Source organism: Hyperolius riggenbachi, chromosome 3 (assembly GCF_040937935.1).
Source record: "Hyperolius riggenbachi isolate aHypRig1 chromosome 3, aHypRig1.pri, whole genome shotgun sequence".
Classification (NCBI taxonomy): Eukaryota; Metazoa; Chordata; class Amphibia; order Anura; family Hyperoliidae; genus Hyperolius; species Hyperolius riggenbachi.
The window spans coordinates 278,122,232-278,148,323 of record NC_090648.1 but is presented as its reverse complement, the minus strand read 5'-3'; the positions used below and the strand labels follow the sequence as shown (position 1 = coordinate 278,148,323).

Below are 26,092 nucleotides of genomic sequence, written 5' to 3'. Positions count from 1 at the left end.
GGCAACTGTCTAGAATTGCCTAAGGTATGATCTGGCTCTGGCAAGAGGTGCCTCTGACTGAAGGGAGATCTGGTCAGTGGAATGCCGAGACCTGGGTGAGTAACCTCTCATTTACACCCCGATCGAGATTTTGCATAGATAAGGCAGGAGGGGGGCACTTGGGGAGGGGAGTGAGTCACTTTCTATCATCAGGCGCCTGTAGACATGTGCCTACAGTGCCTTATGGTAACTCCGACCCTGGGTATATACAGAGTTAAAGAATACTGTACAGAACTTTCTTCACCAGCAATGCTGATATGAGCCACATACTGAGCAATTTATCAGTGTACATATGTGTGCAGATGCACTGGCTCAACTACCTGCTACTCCCTTCCAGTGCCATATTCCCTGAGAAAGCTTTGCATGAGTGAGACATGCTGAGATCTGCAGGCAACCCTGCACCTGTAGCACTTATTTAAAGTGAGAGCACCACCTTTTTACATACCATGGGGAAGCATTGCAAATCTTTACAGGGTTCTAAAATGTATGGTAAGCATCTTTTTTTTTTATCTTAGTTCCCTTTATCCCTAGTTCTTTCTGCATAAGGTAAACAGAGCATAACTGGGACTGAAAAAAAGCATCTATAAAAACATCGTTCATCACTCAAAATCACCATTTTATGATTTAACTCTTACTAAAAATAAGCCCTTAACTGTGAATGAACTGATCTTTGTCGGTTTCTTTTTTTCTCTTCATCACTTGTAAGCTGCGTATCCCAGCCCTGTTTACTGTACTAATTATGAAAAATAATGCAGGACAGTGACGTAACTACAAATCATGGGGATCCCCAGCAAAACTTTGATGGGGGCGCCCCACATGTTCACACTACTTCCCCTGCCTCCTCGTGGTGCTCTTCATGCCCTTGAGACCTATCTTTCAAGGCTCATAATACAAGTGTGGCTATCATGATTTTCACACCCATAACAAGTGTTACACCTGAAGTAGAGTAATCTGTATCAGTACTATAGTTACATATAGCCTAATAGTAGAATATCTGTCATTTGACCAGTTTTCTATTAGGGGCTATTTCCATTGCCCAAATTACTGTGACACCCTTTTTACATGTATTCCCTTCCAGTCCTATATTCTGCCATTTTAGCTCTGTTTGTCCTGTGCTGGTCACTACTCCACCACCTGGTAACCACCTGGTAACCATGAACGTTATGTGCCATACAACAAACAGTTAACTTTTAAAAGTGCAAAGGCTGGCTTCAGGTGGCTTTAAGCGATGTCTCTTTAAATTTTGCTCATCTTTTACAGTCTTACATACAGTCTTACTTACAGTCTTGCAGATACTATGTAAATATGCTGAGGAATATATTACTGGTGGGCACTACTGAATGCCTCGCCCCCTCCTATTCTTATTCACTAAAATGTGGCAAAAATAACACTTCAAAGCATTAGGGTCCTTCCACACTGTGCAGATTACAGTGCAATAGGATCATGAGCACTGCTAAAAAGTCACAAGGCACGTTACACAGGTGATGTGACAATGCAATGAAGCACAGTGAAGCATACAGTACAATGAAAGTATGCTTCACTGCCACTGTCAAGGCACCTGTTACCTTGGTTAGCTTAAAACATGCTGGCCCATATGCAATTCACTTTTTCACCTGATTTATCTCCTAGATCCTTTTTTAATCAACTCTTTCACCTCCTTAGCGGTAGTCACGAGTCCAGCATGGGGTGGAAAATATATGCCAGGAGCGGTAACCCCGAGCTGAACTCGCCGGAGGTCTATGCAGAGCAATATGCGCAGCTGCCTTTTTTTCACTCCCCTCCCGAGGGATCCTGAAGTCGGCCGCCATTCTTCTTCCTCTCCTCCGAGGCTCTGCTTTCCCCTGGTGAGGTCGGCTTCTGTCATCATGATCACAGCTGGAATCTCACTATAAGGTTACAGCGCCACCCGGAGGATGGAGGAAAAACTGCAGCGAGGTGAGTGAGTGCTGAGCTGCTGCAGATCTCCCTAGCAGCATATTTTTTTTCTGGTTTTAGGGTCTAAAAACATGCAAAAGACTTGTACTGCTTTTAGACCCTAAAATTCAGAAAGCATCATACTGCCAAGGTGGTTAAACTAACTTTTCAGTACTTTGTAATTGAAAAACTATCAAAAAGTAGATGAAAAAGCACTCTCAAAATTATTATTTTTTTTTTTAAGCTTGCTGGTTGTTTAAAAAGCAGTACCGTATATTGACAAGTTGTGAAAGTATCACCTAGGAGAAAACTCAGGTGAAAAGGTGAATTGCATATGGCCCGCTGTGTGTTACTGCATCAGAAGAACCTGCCGCACCGCACTCCTTGTGAAAGTCCTATAGGAATATCATTGCATCACTTTGCAATTGTCTGTTGCGATGCAACGCAGTGGACCCAGTGTGGAAGAGGCCTTAAACCTGTTCACCTTTGTTTACATGATTCTTGAAGGGAGGACATCTTCCATAAAACACAAGTAAGGTTTTTTTCTTGCGGCCTAACCTAACAGTGACCGCAAATTCTCACATTGCACATACTTTTTGCCCTTTCAAAAAGGCAATCACAAAGATTCTATAAAAACAACATAATGCTAATAGGGTAACAGCAAGCAGTTTAGAAAAGAGCAAGGCAAGCTCCCCAAAAACCACATTATGCTTTAAATACAAACTATCTGAAGCTTTAATAATACATATCCATGTTTTTCTAATAAATATGGAAACTCATCCAAAATCTGCCAATAAACCTTGTTTTTAATGTGCCAGAACACATTTGACCGATGTGGTACTTTTGCTTACGAAATTGCTGTCATAAAAATAAATTACACAGAGGTTATAAGAGTATTACATTTGACTCATGCATCATAAAGGATTCTCATTTAATCTACATATCTCAGCCTGGCACCACACTAACAGTGTTCTTAACTGACTTTATTGATCAATGTATTTTGATAATGGCATTTCTTGTTTGGATGAGGTTATAAAAGCAACCAAAAAACATATCTTGTTGCAGAAATCTTTTCAAGAAGTACAAAACGACCGTGCGTCACCAAATTATATTCACTTGCTACTATGATGATTCCAGCACTAACAGGGGGAAATGGGTCATTAAAACAAGAAAGTGAAAATGCAATGGCTCCTGGCAGACAAACATTTAATTTACTTTGGTACTCCAGTAACACATGCTGCTTTCAGTGCCTGGCAATGTAAGTCATTAAAAGAAGCATGCTCTGCCTAAATTATTCTGCATCAAAGCAATAGTCTGCTAGTCATAAGCAAAAGAATGAGAATGGAAGTTTAACAATTAGAACCTTACCTTAAAAAGTCTTAATATATTCGCAACCATGATGGAAACGGAACTTGCTGCAGCTCCAATCACTGCAGAAATTCTATCCGGCTTGGTGAAAATTGGGGAGTCTCCATTGGCGCATCTGACATCGGTAGCATCTTTCTCTATTAAAGCTTGCACAAAGGTTAAAGATTGTTCCAGTGCATAAGTATCCCTTGAGCAGGTGTCAAGGATGCGGACCCCTAGAGTAATATTTGGAAGAAGTTCCTGGTCTTTGTTTAACTGGTCTATAGCGTACATCATAGCCTCCAACCTATGAATGCCCTTTTCTTTTTTCAGCTCTCCACAAGGCACCCCTCGTTCTCCTCTTGAATGTACGGGAAAGAGCCCCCCAAGTATAATGTCCCCTTCGACTCGAATAGAGTGGGCATATTCTTGGCCAACACTTGTTTGCATCAAGCTGAAAATCCAGTAAAAGCGGATGACCATTGACATTATGCAATGACCAGACTTGGATTGTTTTCCTTCCAAACCTAATTGTGCCAAAGCCATATTTGCAACCTAGAGGACAATATTGTAATCTTTTATTCAACAATGTAGATCCTTTCAATCCGCACCTTTTGGACACTACCATCAGTGCCTACTGAGTGACATAAAACGACGGTTTAGCATAGGACCTGCTATTTTCCCCAGCTGCCACAAACCAAGGTATCCAGTTTCATACATTCGCCATGGCCAGTACGAAAAGCTGATCAATCATTTCATTGGTTAAGTCCTTCGGGAAATCAGTGTGAATAATCCATCTCCAAATCATATCTTTTTACTAGCTTGTTGAACGAAGTCCATCTGAAAAAAAAGGAAAACAAAAATATATACATTGATATTTTAATAATTCCATTTGCCCTCCAGATATTCACAATACCAACTAACATTAAATAAGTAAACAAACTGAAAGAACAGATGCAAATGCACTGAATTCGCCATGACTCATTTCCTACAGTGAATACCTTAGCTAATTCAGGTCACTGGCCATGAAAACAATATTACATGTGATTTGTGCTGAAGTTAACAATATTACATTTCACTTGATATAAATGATCTTTGCATTACATATTAGCATTTTTAAACAAAATGTCCAGCATTAAAATATTTCTTTTTAAATAAATGTTAGTTCAAAAATGTAGTCAAGTGTCATATATTTGAAGTGATTCTACGCAGAAATGTTCAGGCAAATGCCGAGGATGAGGCTGGCCTATAAAACAGGCCAAAAAAAAAAAATCAGAAGAACAAAGGTGAATAGAATAGCAAAGGAAAAAATGAAAAATAAAGACTTAAAATATAAGGTTTATCTTTTATTTATTAACAACAGCATGTAGCAGTTAATTAGATACAGGAACATACTGATAAGTGAGGAAGATGAAGATTTAAGCACTGCACATATTTATTCAAATGAACAATGTGATGTCACTCTGCTTTATGTTATTAACGTATTTTTTTCCATATTATTCAAAAATCACAATAACTCCACTCCCCGTCTAGCACATACACTACTTGCTTAGGGTTATTGTTTCTGCTTGAAATGTTGTTGCTTTTGGGTGGATTCAAATTTTTTTCTCTTTAATTATCTCACCATCAAATATAACAAGAAATAATGCATGGGGTACACAGATCAGGAAACATAATTCATGATATTAACAGTTAAGGACACTTGTTCAATTAACTTTTCTCCTGTGTTTTCTCATTGGAGATGATTTCACACCTTATCAAAAAATTGCTTTTAAGCCCCCACCGAGCAAGAAACTACTCAAAATAAGTGTGATATTTATATGTTTACCTACTTTTTCAATTGCTAACTGCTGAAAAGTTATCTTGTAGAGAACATAAAAAAAAATTACTGGAAGATATCTCCACAAATCGTGGAAAGATAAGCCATCAGTAAAGACAGTTAGGACCCTCTTCAGTTATCTTCCTCTTCAATTTTCTCACAGGAGATGTTTTCACACATATTACTTTTACCTGCTTTTTCTATACTTTTTCAGTTGTTTGGTGCTGAACTATTTTATAGGCGAGATGAAAAATTACCTTCAGTAAGAACATTCAGGTGAATAGTAAATTGAATAGGGGCTGATGAGTGGTAAATCATGAGATTTGAAAAAGAAAGATAAATCATACGTTAAGACAGATACAAAAAGATAAGTCAAGAGTTAAGACCGACAATAAGAAATACCTCATTAGGTAAACAGAGATAAACAAACAAAATGAGGTCATGCACAAGGTTTTGTGAATCAACCCCTTTGTCTGCTGCAGTTTTATTCAGGTGGCTGTACATCTAGTGATTTTGCTGCCTGATCGACCATCCAATTTGGTAATTTTATTGAATCAAATGAAAATCAGTGCTGCAACAAGCATACCTGATCACCATTTGAACCGATTTTGGGCCACAATCGTATTGATTACGCAAGCTGGAAAATCTCTGGCCAATGTGGTTGATTGGGTGTGTGGCACTAATAGTGTGCGATATTGGGACAAGTAAGAAGCCAACAGAATCCTTGGTCACTGTCCCCTCAAGTGTTAATGTGCTCCCTCTGGTGCCGGTGCATTAAAAATCTCACCTGTTCCAGCTGTGACTGTTCCCTCTTCCCCATTCACATCCCATATGGCTGCTGCATATAGCACTGGCGCATGTTTCACATTACACATGCACAATGTGCTATGCCAAGCAGCCACCTTTAGAATGCCATATTTACTTCCTTTTAAACAATGCAAATAGCCTGGCTGGCCTGCTGATCCTCTGCCTTTAATAATGTAATGATTATACATTATTAATAGTTAAAGATTATTAATTAGCTTTCACATCCATTTACCAGTATATACATGCAACTGCTATTTTTTTTAAAATGAAATAAACATGGTAACCTCAACATCCCTCTCGTGTTAGGTGTCCTTTAAGGAACAGGTATATCTTGAAAGTTGGGCTTTTTGCTCTCCCTTAAAGGGATACTGTAGGGGTCGGGGGAAAATGAGTTGAACTTACCCGGGGCTTCTAATGGTCCCCCGCAGACATCCTGTGCCCGCGCAGCCACTCACCCATGCTCCGGCCCCGCCTCCGGTTCACTTCTGGAATTTCAGACTTTAAAGTCTGAAAACCACTGCGCCTGCGTTGCCGTTTCCTCGCTCCCACTGATGTCACTAGGAGCGTACTGCGCAGTCACAGACCATACTGGGCCTGCGCAGTACGCTCCTGGTGACATCAGCGGGAGCGAGGACAGGGTATCGCAGGCGCAGTGGTTTTTAGACTTTAAAGTCTGAAATTCCAGAAGTGAACCGGAGGCAGGGCCGGAGCATCGGTGAGTGGCTGCGCGGGCACAGGATGTCTGCGGGGGACCATTAGAAGCCCCGGGTAAGTTCAACTCATTTTCCCCCGACCCCCCTACAGTGTCCCTTTAACTACCACAAAAAAAAGTACTAACATGCAGCCCTACATCAAGGTTTGCTCTCCACAGATTAAAAAGCCTAATGTGGTAGCAGACACACATCAACAGTCACAGGGGTTCTTTGCTGGGGAGGCCAACATGTATGAAACATGGCTCTATGGAGCATGAATGTGCCAGATAGCATTAAAAAAGATGGAGGACATAGTAGGAACCATGCTGAAACAGAGGAAAAGTCTTATATGGGGCTACAGCCAGGTAAATGATCTGTGAGATGTCAGACATCTGATGAGAGGAGAACAGTCAGTCAAGAGGCAGCATACTTTCTTCTGCAAAGAAAACCCATCTATCAAGAAGTCGGCAGTGTTACATGCACACACAAGGAAGATCTGGCTCCTGGAATCATTAGTGCATGGCACCTACTGTTATGGATGAGAGGGGAGCAGGTGCTGGGGACTTGGAGGGGTTGAGAGTGGGATTTGTGATAACTGTGTTTTATAAGTGTAGTTATTTTTTGTTTTCAATAGATTTTTATTTACAATTTTTGTTGAAAACCTAGAACCTAACGATTGTATAGATTGTCACAAATTATAACAACCTGAAGCAGTGCAAAATAAAAGGAAGAGAGAGAGAGAAAAGAATAAAAAAAAAAACAAAAAAAAAAAACAGTGAAGAGTGGGATCCCTGGAGCCTGGATTCCTCTTAGTGCCTGTTTTTTGGCAAGATATCATTACCTTCATCTTATGAACTTAATCCTCTTCATTTACAGGTGCATCAACAACTAAAACTTTGTATAGTGCCAGCTAAGTGTTTATTTAATATGAGATTATTGCTTGCAGTTGTTATAATCCACCTAGTGAAGGGGGGTTAGTACCTGGTAGTACTAAGAGTAAAGTGGTACCCATATTTTTTAAAACTGAGCAACCCTATCTGACGTGATTGCATTCATTTTATTGAAAAACATCAGCTGCCCTAGACATTGCAAAACGTTGTTGTATAAAGGTGAAAGGGTTTTCCAAGCGGCTGCTATAATCTGCTCAGCTGCAGAAAAAAATATGAGTGATAAGTTTGAACTGTCTCGTCTGAATCTAGTCTGTCTTAAAACCTAACAGAGCCACTTCAGGGGACTTGGGAATCTGATTTCCTGCTAGTGTAGTTATTTTTTAACAATCCAATTAAAGAAGAATTTCTGACTTCAAGATGTTAACTTTAGGATGTGAAAGGAAACTGTTCCTCTCACTGTGAGTGATATAACTGTCCTGGATCTAGTAGTCAGACAATATGGTTTTCACTATAGATGTCAGAGACAGGTGTGAAGCTTCAGTTCAGTTCCAGAATACCGGAACTGAGAGGAAAAGGAAGGTTACCATCTTTATTTTGTCATCAAATAGGTCAGCAACCTGGTTATCTTACAACAGCGAGAGAAGCAGTATTTTAAAAAGGGAATCAGCAATGGCTCATTTTATATCCCTCTCTAGGTTTCTCCAAGGTTTTCTCATGGGAAATGTTTTCTCATCTTTTCTACAAAATACATTTCAAATTGTATTTAATGACCAGCACACTAAAATAAGGTAATAAAAATGTCTTCAAAACAGTCCTAGATGCAGTCCCTTGGCCCAAACAAAATTCCTAATTGAAAATTAAAAATAGGAATGCTGTCCTCCACTGATATAATAAAGGCTAACCAGCTGATATTAGACCCACGTTATAGGGTCTGATACACACAGGCTGTAAAACTACTTTTCAGCATCTACCAAATTTAGAAAGCTAAGTGAGAATTTTTGCCTTGCAGTTCCAAACTTTTGGATTTGATTCTCAAGTCTGATCTCTCATTCTATATTAAATTAGAGCACAGGACTGGTGCTGCAGCAAAGACAGAAAGGAAATGTGTCTAATATGTCTGCACCCATTATACCAATGTTCTAGTCAGACAGGAAGTTTAGATAAGAGGAGGCACAGGTGCAGAGTCAGGAGAGAAGAGGGTGTAAGCAGCAGGTGAGCTGGAAGTTGTTGTGTACTGAGCAAACCCTCTCTCTGCAAAGCAGCTATGATTAATCCCAAGCCTGCAATGCAGTGTGCAGGCTTTCTATCTGGCCAAATGTGAACTATGGACTTTGAGTACTAGTAGTAGAAACAAAAATAGGACACACAGACACCGGGAGCCTATTTTGGCATAATATTGTCAGGTAATGGATAAAGGATAGCGGGTAGGAAACATACAAATGTGGGTTGCTCCAAGAGGCAACTACTCATATGGGAATATGGGCAGGTACCATCCCCACTCGGCTTTTAGAAAGTATGTTTTGGACGCTAGTCCAAAAAGATTCCCACCACAGCCAAGTTGTAGGGTGAGTAAGGCGCCCAAGATTAGTGTTTTACGCAATGGCAATGCAAGGCAAAGGGGCCTAGCACAATTACCACGTCAAGACGGAAGTGCCCGATCCGCCGCTCTGTCACTGCAGGGGCAACAGCGCACTACCGCTGGACTTCCACGGCAGTGGTAGTAATGTAGTCAATACACACACACATATACATATATATATATATATATATATATATATATATATATATATATATATATATATATATATATATTTGCAAAAGTTGTTGTGTCGTAACGTATTTATTTCACAATAATCATAGTATTCGAGTTTAGGTTTTAGGGTGGAAAATAATTGAATTTGCAACGTTAACCGTTCCCTGCATGTTCTTTTGCCCTCATCTCCATTGCTGTCAAACTCCTAGACGATGCAACGTGGGATTATTGCTATTATGTTGTATAATCACCTGTGCATTAGTACTGGATGAACTTGTATAGAAAAGCTGCATGTGTCTCCAGATAAATATTTGATGTTTTCTCTTTTTCTCTTTATTTCTTCCAGTTGTTTCCTAACGTAACGTGCCTAGAGCGAATAATGAGTATGACAAATGCTCTCAACACATTTCCATGACACTTTTAGAATTGCATCAGTAAAATCTATAAAGAAATACTGGGATATCATCTCATAAGCTTCATAAGTTTTAATCAATATATTTCATGCTTTATTATGGAATAGGACATTATTCGCAATATCAATTAGCTACAACAACACATATTTTTATCAGATGGAGGATTTTCCCCAGAGGGATGCATAACATTTTTATGCACCAATTCCTACAATTATCACTGCAGTTTAAAACACATTACTGTAGATGGAAATTAATTGTTGTGGCTTTTTAAATGTACGTCTCCCTAGGAGCCTGGACTACTTTTGTATGCCTCAGGGAAGCCAAACTCTAGGAGCTTTTGTTTCTGGTTAGCACCTTATGTTTGTTTCTGAGCCAGATTAAAGATTGCTGGATCGATAGGTAAGCCTCTTGCAGTAGATTTTATCTATTTACAACCTACAGTTTACAATTTTATCGGTGCACGGAAGATTTTGTTATTACATAGAATTAAAAGAGCATAAAAAAAGTCTAATTACACTGAATAAATGAGCACACCCTTGAATTCTCCCTGTTGCTGTCTTATAATTATATTAAACTCTCCTTTATTTCGTATATCCAGCTCATCTTCCATCCGCACAAGAACTTCAAAATATACCACCTAAATCCTGAGTCCTTAAAAATTCTGGTGAATATACTTATCTATAACCTAGGGTTCTCAACATTATTATAGCATGTAGCCCATTATTAATAACTGTATTAGTCAAGTACCCTATGTTGTGGTAACATCATCTCATGTACCCATGTATGCATATATACAGTGGCGTAATTAGACTTAATATGGCCCCCCTGCAAAAATTATAGCATAAGACCCCCTTAGTTCCCAAACCCCATGAGGGTATGTGAATGGCAGCAGAAAGTGCTCTGCTGTGAAGCAGCGTCTGGAAGCAGGAAAAAATTACAAACGCTCCTGCTACACCTTAGGCCAGAAACCCACTAGGGGCGCTTTCTAAGCACCAGTGATTTGAAAAAGCTCTTGTTAATGCAATACTATGGGGTATTTTTTATAAAATCACATGTATCACACCCATAGCATTACATTAGCAAGAGCTTTTTAAATCACAAAGCGCTCAGAAAAGCGATCTGTAATGCTTGGGGGCGTATACTTTCTGACCACCCAGAGCAACAAGACTAGTAGCTGAACAATGGAAGAGGCTACACAGGTTGCCCAGAGCAACTGCAGCTCTGGGCTTCCGATATCGCTACAAATAAGACACAATGGCAGCGCAGTGCGATGTTGCGCTGCCTATGGTCTGAGTAACCAGACAAAGAACGAACAGACAGACTGACTGATTGACTGACTGACACTGTTGACCAGGGCTGATGCCGTCTGAGCCTCTGGCTAAGTAACAAAATGGATACAAGAAAGATTAAGCGCTGCCCTAGCGATAGCAAGCATTCAGACAGGTACTAGACAGGACTATATATTGGAGCGTAACTAGTAGCAACAACCGCAGCTCACAGTCACGTCCACAGAAGCAGAGCAAGCAGGTTAGCAACCAGTCACCAGCAAGCATTCACACAGGCAAGACTACAGGAAAGAACGTAACTAATAGCAACCGCAGCCTATAGTTACGTTCCCAGAAACTAGAGTAGCAGGAATACTACCAGTCACTAACGTGGTGATGGCAGAATCCAAGCTATCAGGATAGTTGACTTCACTGACCCTCCGCGGATGCAGCGAACGTCCATCAGGCATGGAAACAAGGCAATAAACAATAATACAGAAAAATAACAAACTGCTCAACTAACGGATAAATATATATTAGCAAGTTTGCATATATATTTATCAAGAAGCACAAGTAATAAGATCGCATTGAACTACAATAACAGATCTATTACAGAGTGACAAAGTGCCCAGCAGACCAGCGTACTGACCGTAATGTCGGGCAGAGTCTGAAATGGGAGGCAGACTTTTATGTGGACATCAGCCAATGGATGCAGACATGCAAACTCCCACACAGCTGAATGGTAATTACAACATCCTGAGCAGGTCTGATCTGCTAGCTGCCTGTGAATGCAAAGGACTTACATAACACATACATGCAGTATTATGCAACAACATGCATGCAGGAAATCCAAAATAATCTGGCTGCAGTTCAGCGGCAACAAGCAATTTGTGGAATGATGACAGCATCCTGAGCTGCCCTGAACTGCAGAGCATTGTAAATGACAATGAGACTTATTGCGAATGCACAACCGAAAGTAAGCAGATAAGCCAGAACTGTCCGTTAGCAGCACCACTGCAACGGATAGAACACGCTACAGGAGGGATCCTGACACAATCCTAGTGGGTTTCTGGCCTTACTCTGCATGACAGGAGGAGTTGACGGGGGACGGATTTTGTGAGCAAATGGTATTTTTTTTTCCTGTTAACTGGCTGCACATGCAGTTGGGAAGAGGAAGGAGGAGGGGCCACTAAAGCCTCTGGCCTCCTCTGCGATGGCCCGGGTCGCAGGAGTGATTGCTACGCCCATGCATACATATTTTTAGGAGTACTCCATAACTGTGTACCAATGCTTTTCAAACATCCAAAACAATACTTTTAATTAACTATAAAATACTTATTCTGATTTATTTATGTACTTCTCTATACTTTTCTTTATCTCAAAACTAACCATAATAGACTAACTATAACAAGTTCAAGTACCTCCTGGAACCTACTAAGGTACCCCCTGGGTACTTGTGCCATGTATATTGCCGCATCATTCTCTCAGGTCTTCCTCTCAGGAAACTGCCATCACTACAATCTATATTGAAATTTGCTGCAAGACTTAACGCAGTGGTGATGGTAAACAGTTGCTGGCCCTCTGCTTCCAATACTTTTATCCATAGGCCCTGAACAAGCATGCACATCAGATGTTTCTGACAAGATTAGCTGCATGCTTGTTTCAGGTGTGTGATTCAGACACTACTGATGCAGGGCCAGAGCAGGGACAAGGTCCTCCAGCACCCAAGGCTGAGACACCAAAGTGCGCCCCTCCATCTCTCCCACCCCAGCCATCACACACTGATTGCTATTAGACTAAGAAGGCCACAGGGCCCACAACCTGCCCAACACCTTAATATCTAGTTATCTGGCTTGCAGTCACTGCTATGTATCCCCTTTTCTTATTTCTTTCTGCTTCATACACAATTGGGAATGAAAACTGAATGAATTGTGCGCCCCCTCCTACACTGCGCCCTGAGGCTGGAGCCTCTCCAGCCTATCCCTCGGCCCGGCACTATGCAGGACTGCCTGGCAGCTAGTATGGTCTAAAATGAAACATATATGGCAGCCTCTGTATACCTTTCTCTTCAGTTTTCCTTTAAGTGAAAACACTCAAACACTCATCATTCAATACAGACCCACAGTTTGATTTGTATTTTTATATGATGTTTTAATGGAGCTATAATAAAAGAAACTTTTACATGGCGCGTATCATACGGAGTGAATTTAAGTGAAAACACTTCAGCTGTCTCACAGAGAACGAATTACCTTTAAACCTTTCAGCTCTTACAGCAAGATATAAAGTCTCATGTACACGGTACAATTTTCCATCAGATCGACCATACATCGTGTGTAGACGTCCAAATTGTTTCAGTTCAATTTTGCGATAGATTTTGCATTGATAAGTACCCAAAATCTATTGCAAAATCTATCACAATCTGATTGGACCAGCTGGAAATTATCTAACAGCCCCGTCTAATAGATCAGATTTGACAGAAAATTGTACAGTGTAGATGAGGCTTAAGTGTTAAAATCTGATTACATTTCAGGAAAGCTGATGCTGCAATTAAACTTCTCCAACTGTCCAGATAAAACACTGGTCGATTGCCCCTTGCAATGAATAAAAAACTGGAGGAAAACACAAACAAGTACTAAGTAAGGTCAGTACTATATGTAAATGTGTTTATCTCATCATGTTACAGGTCACTTCAGATACAGTTTAAATCCTCAATCCACAATTTGACATTTCTGGCTGATGCAGGCCCGGATTTCCATCACAGGAGTCTATAGGCACAGATATCCTGGTACCTTAAATTCTTCCTCCATGAACCTACAAACCCCCACCAAACTGCACCACAAGTGGGCAGGCTGTCCCAGCTGTCACTTTTCCCTTTTTACCCTTGCTCATCATAGATAGCTACCGGTGCCCCTTAGTGATAGGTAGCCAGAAGTACCCTCAATATTAAGTAGCTAGAGGTACCCCCAAGTATTAGGTAGCTAGAGGAACCTCAATATTAAGTAGCTAATGGTGCCCCTGACTGAAGGGAGATCTCGTCAGTGGAGTACCGAAAGCAGGGTGAGTAACCTCTCATTTACACTCTCATCAGGACTGCATAGGGAAGAACTGAGGGAGCAGATCGGAGAGGGAAGTGAGCTGCCTTTCCATTATCAGGCGCCTGTAGGCACATGCCTACAGTGCCTTATGGTAAAGCCGACCCTAGGCTAATTTAATCTCTTTAAACTTGCTTTAAATAAAGCTATTTTTCCCCCGGGGTATTGTAGTGAATTGCATCGAATGATATAATCACAAGGCACTTATATATTAATGGCATTTTCATATCAGCACATTAGTAGAGCAGTGCAGTGGAACCCATCGGCACAACAGGAAGAATGGCTGAATAGTGTACTGGTTAAGGGCTCTACCTCTGACACAGGAGACCAGGGTTCAAATCTCCAGAACCTATTCTGTAAGGAAACATTGAGCAAGACTCCCTAACACTGCTACTGCCTACTGAGCGTGCCCTAGTGGCTGCAGCTTTGGCACTTTGAGTCCACCAAGAGAAAAGCGCAAAATAAATGTTCTGTGTCTTGTCTGGCATGCTGTGTGGCACTGGACAACATGCATTTTCACAGTTGCAGTGAAGCGTACTTTTCATTAACTTCACATTAACCAAATATATGGTGTGACTTTTTCCCTACGTTGCGATCCTGAATTTACTACATCAATCAGTTCAACAATAGTGGGTGCTGCAGTTTATCGAATTCTGGATCCCATTTCTTCTGAACCTATTTAGGGTTTTCCTCCCTACCAAGATATTTTTATTCATGAATGAATGTGCTCAGATTTAGATACATCCCATACAAAGCTTGTAGCTACTTTTATATTAAAAACCATGCACACCAGCAAATAGATACACCCATTAGATGTAATCCAGCCTACTGATGAACTTGTGTTGTCTGATCTAACGTGTTTCCATATTGCACAATAATATAAAAAAATGCACACAGTGTCAGTGAGAACTTAATTCATCGTAAATACAAGTTATAATTCCTTTTACTAGTAAAATACAGCTAATAACATTCACCATTCATTTGGCATTTTCACTGAGTCTTTTTGCCATGGTACAAAGCTATTCAATAGTTTTGTAAACTGACTTATATAACCGGAACATAGTCAATTGGGTTGAGAAGAAACAATGCAGTAATAAGCACTATAGCACCATCTATTCCCTACACTCAAATAGGCCATTAGCTGCCCTAGGGCCAGAACTACTTGGTAAGTATCTATCCCTTCACTGTCAAAACAGCTTGCTGTAACTGCACACCACAGTTTGTAAAAGTTTAAAGTATTTACCTGCAAGTGAAGCAAAACTTGTTCTTCAGTATATATAATCATACCATCAGACACATCATTATGAGGAATAAAATTTGAATACAACTGTCAAAAATGAAAGGAATACCTGTCATTATGTAGGGGACTAGAAGATCCTAAATGTAGTTTATAGGAGATGATATATTAAATATATAAAAAAAGAGAAAAATACGATTTTTAACTAAAAAAATAGGTTACCTTGTAGCTGCTATATTTATTTTATTTGAAATAATATCAGTTGTCTATCTGTCCTGCTGATTCTCTGCTTCTAATACTGGTGGAGGCTAGCATCAACCAGGCCCCTAGTCTCTCTCCATACCCTAGGCAACAGCCTAAATTGCATCGTGGATGATCCAGCTCTGGTCTGAGCACACTAACTGCTGCTTGCTTTTAAGCCAGAAAGACTAACAGGGCAGCTAAGTAACTGTCATTGTTTAAATTTCAATTAATATGGCAGCTTCAGTATCTCTCTCAATACAGGGTGACTTAACCTCCTTAGCGGTAACGTTGAGCTAGACTTGGGGTGGAAAACTGCAGCTCAGAGCAGTAACCCCAAGCTACGATTGTGGTAGCTGCCGAAAGGTCCATGGAGAGCATTGCGCGCAGCGGGCGATTTCACTAACCTCCCGGGCGATCCAGACGCTGGTGGCCATTCCTCTTCCTGTCCACAGCGGCTCTGCATCCCCTGGTGAGATTGCTGACTGTCGTCAGGACGACAGCTGGCAATCTTACTTTAGGGTTACAGCGCGACCTGGAGGATGGAGGGAGGACTGCAGCACTGGATCCCAGGAAGGTGTGTAAGTGCAGGGGCTGCGCCAGCAGAATGCTCATGGCCAGGCTACCCTTCATGTACAAACATGGCCACTATGCGCAGGCGCAAAATACGGCCTACAACTGCACAGTAGTATGGAACCAGTTGTGTTTGGCTTTTTTTGCACAAGCAGCTCTATGCTAGTGCCCAGGTGCAGGCCATACTTTGGTCCTGCACAGTAGAGCCACGCTTGTACATGAAGGGAGAGCAGGGCTGTGTAGAGGAAGAAGCCTCACTGCACACTGGGGACATGCTTGTATATGGAGGAAGAGCACATCTGTAAAGACCCCTGTTCAGACCTGGATGGGTCATGGACATGGGAGAAACCTCTGGAACATCCAGAGGTTTCCCTCTACTGATGTATTTTTACGTGTAACCTTACAGGTTTACTTTAAACAGAGAAGTTATCTAAGCATTTTGTTGCTATACCAAGCATACTGACTCATTATTTTATGTTTATTTTTCTGCAGATACCCCATGCCTCTCTAGCTAACTACATCTGCACCAGTTGACATAACATGAGAAAGGGGTGGGACATTTTCACAGAGGACCAGGATTTGTTCTATATTACTCCACACTGATGTTGAGTGCATTGACCTTCCCAGATGTGTGTATTGGATCACCCTAAAGCCACAGAAGCAGATGATTATTGTGGATCCCAGATCTCTGGCCTGGCAAACAAATCTAACTACCGCTTTCCCTGAGGACTCAATAAGCTTTTATTCAAAGCCTCAGTTATTATTATTATTATTATTGATTTATAAAGTGCCAACATATTCTGTGGCGCTGTACAGAGTAAGAAACAAACATGGGGTACATAATAATAATACAGACAATGGTGTATTCCAATATACATAATTAGTGACAAAATACAAAAAATGATACAAAATACAGAATACAAAATATAGAAATGATAATGACACTGATAAAAGAAGCACAAATAAAATGTATAATTATTTCCAAGACACAAAAGGGGGGGGGGAGAGCCCTGCCCTTACGAGCTTACAATCTAAAGGGAATGGGAGGAAACTCAGTTCAGACTATTATTCTCCTGGATGGACACATTGTAAACACATTGTTGCAGAGCTTCTTTTCTCTGTGCATGAGTGCCTCAGTTAGCTGATGTTAAATAAATGACCTTTAAAATGTGCAGGCACTGGTTAATTCCTGCAGAACAGACTGTCACTTACACAGGCTGCAATCTGTGTCCTATGGCCCATACTCACGGGCAGCAAAAGTAGCCTGTCGCCAGCACACGTGAGCGTGTGGGCGACAGGCCGGCGACAGCCCGTCGCCACGTCCCTCCGCGTACACACGCGGAAGAGGGACCAGCGGCCGCGACGGAAGCTGTCGCCGACGTTCCTCCTCCCCCCGCCGGAAGCTATGCGTATCCCAATGGAGGTTGCTGTCGCTAGTCCGCGTACTCACGCGGACTAGCGACAGCTGCGGCGGAGTTGCGGCGGCGACTGTCGCCAGGCGATTGAACATTTCAATCGCCTGGCGACATCAGCGACGGGCGACAGTTCGGGTTGCGCGCCCGTTCCGGGCGACAGTTCGGGGTGCGTGCGGCCCATACTCACGGGCGACCTGTCGCCGCAACACGCGCGCGCCGCGTGTTGAGGCGACAAAAGTCCCTCGTGAGTATGGGCCATTACTTCTTGAGCCTGAGCAGCAGACTGATGCAATAAAGCCAACAGGAGCCCCACACAAAGAACCAGAGACTGACTACTAGCTTTGGATTCCCCTGCTTGCCATCTTACTTGTTTGGTAAGCTGAGGTGAAGGATTGTGTCACAGAAAAATCAGCTGAGCCCCTGGATATCTAGCAATGCCTAGGTGCCTGCATTGTAGATGATATGGTTCTGCCCCTGCCAATCCCTCTAGACAGCCACTTGTTACCCTATATGTAATATGAATATAAGCAGCAAAGTGATTAGGAAAGAGGTTTCTGTACTAAACACTCCCGCATTCAGAGTTATTGGGCTTCTGTCTTCAGCAACAACTGATTCCCACATGCCTACGCTCACCTCCTGGTCCCAGCCACAGTGCTTTAATTCTAAAGCTGAAGCCTCTAGCCTCACCATAGTTCCAATCTGCATTGCTAATAAGGAGCTTCCTATTAGCAATGGAGATTGGGATGAGAATAAGGCTGAATTCTTTGGCTGCAGGGTAGCGACCCAGATGACACTGCAACTGGGACACAGAGAATAAGGAATATGCACGGAGACAGCAGCAATTCATAGAGGAGCCTTAAGACTGAAAAGTGTGTGTGGTATTTATTGCAACATCTTTCCTGAATTTTCTACTGTGTATACTTGCATAATAGGTGTGTGTGTGTGTGTGGGGGGGGGGGGGGGTGAGCAGCTGCCTAGAGGGATCAGTGGGGGGTGGCCATGTTGGTGGAGGTTTATACTTAGATTGAAAATACAGTAGCCTCTATAAATCCCCAGCATGCACGTCATCACCAAGAGCTAGTGCTTGTTTTGTAGATCCACATGGAGGTCAGACACAGATACTTCATGCCTGTTCCAGGTTGGTGACTTGTGCCTCATTTGTTTAGGATGAAGATTCACTGGCAATGCTTAGGAATCATCACTATCAATTAAATGCCATAAAAAGTGATAATAGGCATCAGTCATCACGTCTATGGGTACTTTTGAAAACATGACACACAGATTTGATTTATGAAGATGACTGCCTTTGTCTGACCACCTAAATGTTATCTACTCTCTGCCTGAGGGAATGGCTGATAGTTATTAATGACCAGTGATGAAAAAGTCTTCACAATATACCTTTTGCACTATTACGTATATATCAGTCTGACAAGATTAACAGTTGTGGATCAATCCTTTGATGAAGTATCCTTGGGCCTGTTTATCCCCTAAGCCCGTGTTATAAATGGATCCCTGCCTTGAAGTAGAAGGACAGCAGTAATGAGCTTTATACAAACTTCAAAATAATGAGACTTGCTATCATTTCTTTGGCATGTACAACATGAAAATATTGCTTGATAATTAAACACCAAATGTAAACTCTCTATTCTTCACTCGCACATGTAAAAAAAAAAATTATCTGCAGTCTTTTGATTGATTAATGGAGCAACTGCACACTTCATCTTAGTTAGTATACCTAATATTTATAAGCCAAAGGTATCAAGATTAGCAATATTCTCAGCCGATACACTGCAATACAAAAAAGTACCAAACAGTCGTATGCAATACCTACAATGTAATTTGGCATTGTAACTACTCTATGTTGGTATGCAGCAATATATTTTTATTTATTAAACACAAATTATTTTTTCTTCTGTATTTTATTGAACAATGTAAGGTGAGAAATACTATACTAACATGCAGCATACATTCTTATTTATAGACTACTTATATTAAGATCTGTCTTTTTAAAATATTATTTTGCTTGACAAGATTAAGCATTCCCTAAAGAGAATCTGTACTCTAAAATTCTTACAATAAAAAGCATACCATTCTATTCATTATGTTCTCCTGGGCCCCTCTGTGCCGTTTCTGCCACTCCCTGCTGCAATCCTGGCTTGTAATTGCCAGTTTTAGGCAGTGTTTACAAACAAAAGACATGGCTGCTAACCATCATGTGATAGGCTGAGAGAAGCTCAGTCTGTGACTCATACAGAGCCTGCGGGGGACATGGAGAGGGTGTGTATAGCTTCTGCCTATCACAAGCAGAGCAGCACATCCCTGCCTGAGTGGCTGAGCCAGACAAAGCCGTCAAAGTAAATAAGATTAGATTATAAAACAGAGATAATACAGCCACTGTGCAACTAGGAAAGGCTGCAGTAAGACAGACCTTATTAGAACAGGTATAGGAACTTATATGATAGAAGAAATAAGGCTGAAAATTGTGTTACAGAGTCTCTTTAAAGCGTACATGAAGTGACATGTGACATGCTGAGATAAACATATGTACATATAGTACTTGTCCTGCTAAGAAATTGTCAGAAATCCCTTTCTATTTTCCAGTACAGCAAGGGTTTAGAATCTACTTGCTATCTATGCAAATTAACTGGTTTAATAGCTTGTCAAACATAGTTGGTTTACAGAACAGTAAGTAGAAACTAAAATACTGTTGTCTGTCAGAGAGTAGGCAAACGATGAGGTTTTAGTGCAGGAACGTTCAAAGGATCATTCCTTCAGTATATTTTTCAGCTAAACAAAGGAGAGTGTGGATTCTAAACCATGGCTATAACATTCTGATGCAATCTTAGAAATTAATCCATTAGCCGCTTCCATACATTGGTAATTGAAATCTACACCATTTGGAACCCGTTATCCCTGTCAAGGAGTAGACTTCAATGACCGTGCCCCACTCTCCCACCAATTGCGCTGCTCTCCCGCCGCTGCAGCCCACTCACTCTGCTGCCAGTATGACAGGAGAGATCCTTGAGCCGGTCAGGAGCTGATTTCATAAGCTCCTGACCCTGTGATCACTGTGAGTCAATCACATTGGCTCACAATGATCACAAGGTCAGGAGCTATCCCGTCTACTTGAGCGGACATCCCAATGACATTTTTAGCTTCCTGGAGCACTGTAGTAAAACTGTCATATGCTTCCCTGAAGTGATGCAACTGAAGGATCCCCTTTCACATTTCAAACAGGCACAGCAGAGGACAGCTGCTTCATGCAAGAGCTGATGAAAGTCTCCTCAGTCTTACAGTACCTCTGCTGTGCCTGTGTGAAACTGGAGAGGGGGTCCTTCAGCTGCTACATCTCAGCATCACTTCAGGAAAGCAAATGACAGTTTTACTACAGTGCTCCTGGGAGCTGAAAATGCCATTGGGATGGTTCAACAACTATCAGCTCAAGGAGAGGGTAATCTTTACTTGCATTAAAAGTATGATTAATTGCTGCCCCACAGCCCACAGAAAAGCCGTTGGTAAGAGTGTCAGATGCAGATTGTCAACTATTAACCCTTTACTCTTTCTTCCTCTAGCGTTTTTCAGTATCAATAATTTTAAGATTTTTTATTTATTTATTTTTTTTACACCTTTTGCGATAGTGGTCCTTTTAGCAAAACAAGGTGCTGGGCAATTTCTATTGCTTTTGTGCACCTATCTTCAGCACCATGTATCACTTAACACCTCAGTGGTTTTCTTTATCCTTAACATGACTGATGCATGTTTTTAAAAATAGAAAAAAAGAGCTATCCTATGCTCAGTCAATTCATCTCTTTGTTTAACTTTTTATAATTACTTAAACATTGTTTTTTTTCTATAATACCAAAAATCCAACTTGCATTGTGACTTACTCCGTTTTTTTTAACACATAAATGCTTGGAGCCCGACAAACATATTTTTAGGTAAATACAACAAAGTGCCTCTCTTTCAAAGAGATCAAATGGAGAAAAGTGTGTCCATAAAGAAAAAAAGCAAACTGGCAATTTTCTTTAGATCAAGATCCACTAGGTCATCCAAGGCAGTCTAGGCAGCCCAATTGTCGTTTCATCAAAATAACAGGTATCTGATGACACTTAAAAAAGTGAAAAGAAAAATACACTTTTGCAACCACTTGGAGAATGCAGGCAGATCATATATCTTGAACTGAAAGAATACCATTAATAACCTGAAACGATAAATAATGTTTTTAAGTCCATTGTTGCACTGCAAAGTTTATTGCCCTTTTGAAAATTACTGTCTTTAGCTCAATATCAATGCTAAACCCTATTACTGGGTTTTGAAAAACAGGCACATTTAAACTCATTTATATTCCCTTGCAATAGGCGCTTTGGTTTCTGTAATAACAAAAGTATGGGTAGAATCTCTGTTGTGAGGGGAACACACAGTGTATAATACAATTAAAAACATACAATAAAAAAATGTGACACTATCTGCATCTTGAAATAACAGACATGCTTTCCACTGCACGTTTCTACTGTTCTTTCATTGCTGTGCCCTTAAAGTAGGTAAATAACAGTTCTGTCCTTTGAGAGGATGTGGTTGGACATACTGTAAACAGAAAGTAGCTGTGTATCTTTATTAGCTAATCACTTCTACTTAGGACCTCAAGGAATGTCACTCTTGATTTATGTACATTGTGTGTTGCTTTATTTGCAAAAGTTGTGTTCTTGAGAGGGAAATCTAAAAAAAAAAAAAATTCCCAATAGGCCTTCACTGCAAAACACGGGGGAGCCACTTGGCCCCATTAATCAAATATATATATATATATATATATATATATATATATATATATATATATATATATATATATATATATATATATATATACATACATACACACAGTGGCTTGCAAAAGTATTCGGCCCCCTTAAAGTTTTCCACATTTTGTCACATTACTGCCACAAACATGAATCAATTTTATTGGAATTTCACGTGATAGAACAATACAAAGTGGTGTACACATGAGAAGTGGAATGAAAATCATACATAATTCCAAACATTTTTTACAAATAAATAACTGCAAAGTGGGGTGTGCGTAATTATTCAGCCCCCTTTGGTCTGAGTGCAGTCAGTTGCCCATAGACATTGCCTGATGAGTGCGAATGACTAAATAGAGTGCACCTGTGTGTAATCTAATGTCAGTACAAATACAGCTGCTCTGTGACAGCCTCAGAGGTTGTCTATGAGAATATTGGGAGCAACAACACCATGAAGTCCAAAGAACACACCAGACAGGTCAGGGATAAAGTTATTGAGAAATTTAAAGCAGGCTTAGGCTACAAAAAGATTTCCAAAGCCTTAAACATCCCACGGAGCACTGTTCAAGCGATCATTCAGAAATGGAAGGAGTATGGCACAACTGTGAACCTACCAAGACAAGGCCGTCCACCTAAACTCACAGGCCAATCAAGGAGAGAACTGATCAGAAATGCAATCAACAGGCCCATGGTGACTCTGGACGAGCTGCAGAGATCTACAGCTCAGGTGGGGGAATCTGTCCATAGGACAACTATTAGTCGTGCACTGCACAAAGGTGGCTCTTATGGAAGAGTGACAAGAAGAAAGCCATTGTTAACAGAAAAGCATAAGAAGTCCCGTTTGCAGTTTTCCACAAGCCATGTGGGGGACACAGCACACATGTGGAAGAAGGTGCTCTGGTCGGATGAGACCAAAATTAAACTTTTTGGCCAAAATGAAAAACGCTATGTGTGGCAGAAAAATAACACTGCACATCACTCAGAACACACCATCCCGACTGTCAAAAATGGTGGTGGCAGTATCATGCTCTGGGGGTACTTCTCTTCAGCAGGGACAGGGAAGCTGGTCAAAGTTGATAGGAAGATGGATGGAGCCAAATACAGGGCACTCTTGGAAGAAAACCTCTTGGAGTCTGCAAAAGACTTGAGACTGGGGCGGAGGTTCACCTTCCAGCAGGACAACGACCCTAAACATAAAGCCAGGGCAACAATGGAATGGTTTAAAACAAAACATATTCATGTGTTAGAATGGCCCAGTCAAAGTCCAGATCTAAATCCAATCGAGAATCTGTGGCAAGATCTGAAAACTGCTGTTCATAAACGCTGTCCATCTAATCTGACTGAGCTGGAGCTGTTTTGCAAAGAAGAATGGTCAATGATTTCAGTCTCTAGATGTGCAAAGCTGGTAGAGACATACCCTAAAAGACTGGCAGCTGTAATTGCAGCAAAAGGTGGTTCTACAAAGTATTGACTCAGGGGGCTGAATAATTACGCACACCCCACTTTGCAGTTATTGATTTGTAAAAAATGTTTGGAATCATGTATGATTTTCGTTCCACTTCTCACGTGTACACCACTTTGTATTGGTCTTTTACGTGGAATTCCAATAAAATTAATTCATGTTTGTGGCAGTAATGTGACAAAATGTGGAAAACTTCAAGGGGGCGAATACTTTTGCAAGCCACTGTATATATATTTTAATGGTCAGGCTTATTGCTGAATTTGTTTTAGCAAATAAGGGTGCAGAGTGCTGTGTGCAGGTCTTGTTGTATCTGGATTTCCCATGGAAGTCTGCCTACAGAAACTGTAGCCAAGACCACGCCCACCTGACCGTAAGCCAACTATTCTATTGGTGCAGAGGCTGTCTTATCGTCAAATGGGTGGACAGCAATGTTGTTATCTGCATAGTGATGCCGCCTTCATTCATCCCATATAACTAAAAGCTCCAGTCCAGAGGCTGCAGTGTGGTTAGGTGGGGGCATGTTTGTATTATTAAAGCACAGAGAAGAAGAGTTGGCAAAATCAGCTGTATATGAAGGAAAATATTTAAGAGCATGAATTAATCCTTTACAGTAGGAATGATTAAGTATTGAAAGGACATACTTTATGAGATATCAGTGACAAAAGATGTGTTTCTCATAATAAATTGTACTCAAAAGTTATACCATTAGGTCCATAAATATTTGGACAGAGACAACTAAATTGTCCCTGCCCAGGCTAAATTGGCTACAGTAGCCCGGAAGCTTCTTGCTTTCCCTTAACTAAAATTATAGATTTATGGAGAGATTGCACTCTATATTATTCTTGCAACGTAGATGGCTATGAAATGTAACTTTTAATTGAATTCTCAAAACTTGAACTATGGTTTTAACAATATTTACTGCAGTGATTTATATGATTGGGGTGGTTTTATAATTATACTAATAAATGCAGTGTTAAATGAAAGCGCAGCAGAAACTGCAGTGACAAAGAAAGCTATTCAAAAGCATAAATAAATGGTTTCCACAAGGGGTACATTTAAAAAAGCTGTACCTTAAAAAGGGTGTGATTTACTGGTTCATTGAATATCAGTAAATGTAGCAATACTATATACTCTTAGGGCTCGAACTACAAGAAATGTTCTAAGCGCTTTGTGATCTTAAAAGCTCTTGCAAAAATTTTCCTATGTGTGTTCACACTGGAGCGATGTGATTTTGCAAAAATCTCCCATAGCATTGCATTAGCAAGAGCTTTTAAAATCTTTAGCATTTGAAAAGCTCTTGTAGTGTGAATCAGCCCTTATTGTTAGAACAGTATCTGAAATGTTTCCAATATTCTACTAGGACTTAACCCTAACTTAACTCTCACATGAGCCCTGCCCTATTTACCCCCTCCGCTAACCATCATTTCCTATGCCTAACCCCCATGGAATATCAGTAAATTACGGATATTCTACTACAGTCACTCCATAATACTGATGATAAAACACCTAATCTAATCCTATCCTCACACGATGCCTTACCCTGACTCCCTCACCACATAATTTGCCGATATTACTATTTTTTGTTTTAGTGCTGCGCCCAAATTGCCATGAAAAATGTTTTGGTTTTTTTTGCGGTTAAAATACATTAAAGAAATAGCCATGTCCTTTTTAACTCAAGCTATATTTAAATAATTTATTTAGTAGTGATATGTTGGGGAAAAAAGTGGCAAAGATTAATGATAATCCTTTGATGACTGACAGGTCAAGGCATGAGGTGGTGTTTTTTCCTACCGACTTGTGAGGGTAATGCTATTTCCAGTATGGTGACAGAGATAGCATTTCTCACTGCTCTATTGACATACAAAGGAATTCTGTGTTTATAAAGAACACTGATAATACGTCAATAGGAAAGGAAATACCAAGGAAATACCATAATAAAGCTTATTGTTGCTGTATGACCTCTACGTTACAAACAGCCATAACAGAAAAAACAGGGATAATATCACTGCATTATCATAGCTTTATTAATCGGCCTTTTTTGTGTGTGTCACTAGCCCATTGCTAGTGAGAAGAGAGGAAAACCAGGGACAGGAAGGATTTTTAGGAAAAAAAAATTGTAGCATCAGCTAACCTCTAGGCAATATTTACATAAAAAAAACTTGTTTTTTCCTATTCCTCAACTTGCATAGCTGCAGAGTCAATAACAGGACTGAACAGAGTTTATAGTGTAGAGTGCTGTATACATGAATTCTCTTGAAACCTTGCAAAGATCCACCACACAACTGAAATAAATACCTATAACATTTTATCATGGAAATAAACAGGGATTGGTTCTTCTCCC

The 26,092-nt window shown here is 40.6% G+C and overlaps 1 protein-coding gene across 6 annotated transcripts in view; it reads right to left on the bottom strand.

Annotated features, from left to right (window-relative positions):
- GRM8 (glutamate metabotropic receptor 8) overlaps positions 1-26,092 on the bottom strand; it is a 1,285,400-nt gene that overhangs the window by 1,185,714 nt on the left and 73,594 nt on the right. For all 6 annotated transcript variants that reach the window (XM_068276365.1, XM_068276364.1, XM_068276366.1 and 3 more), the window contains one exon: positions 3,322-4,140. In XM_068276365.1, the coding sequence (XP_068132466.1) occupies positions 3,322-3,846 (525 nt within the window). In that variant the 5' untranslated portion in view covers positions 3,847-4,140. The remainder of the gene's footprint in view (positions 1-3,321; positions 4,141-26,092) is intronic.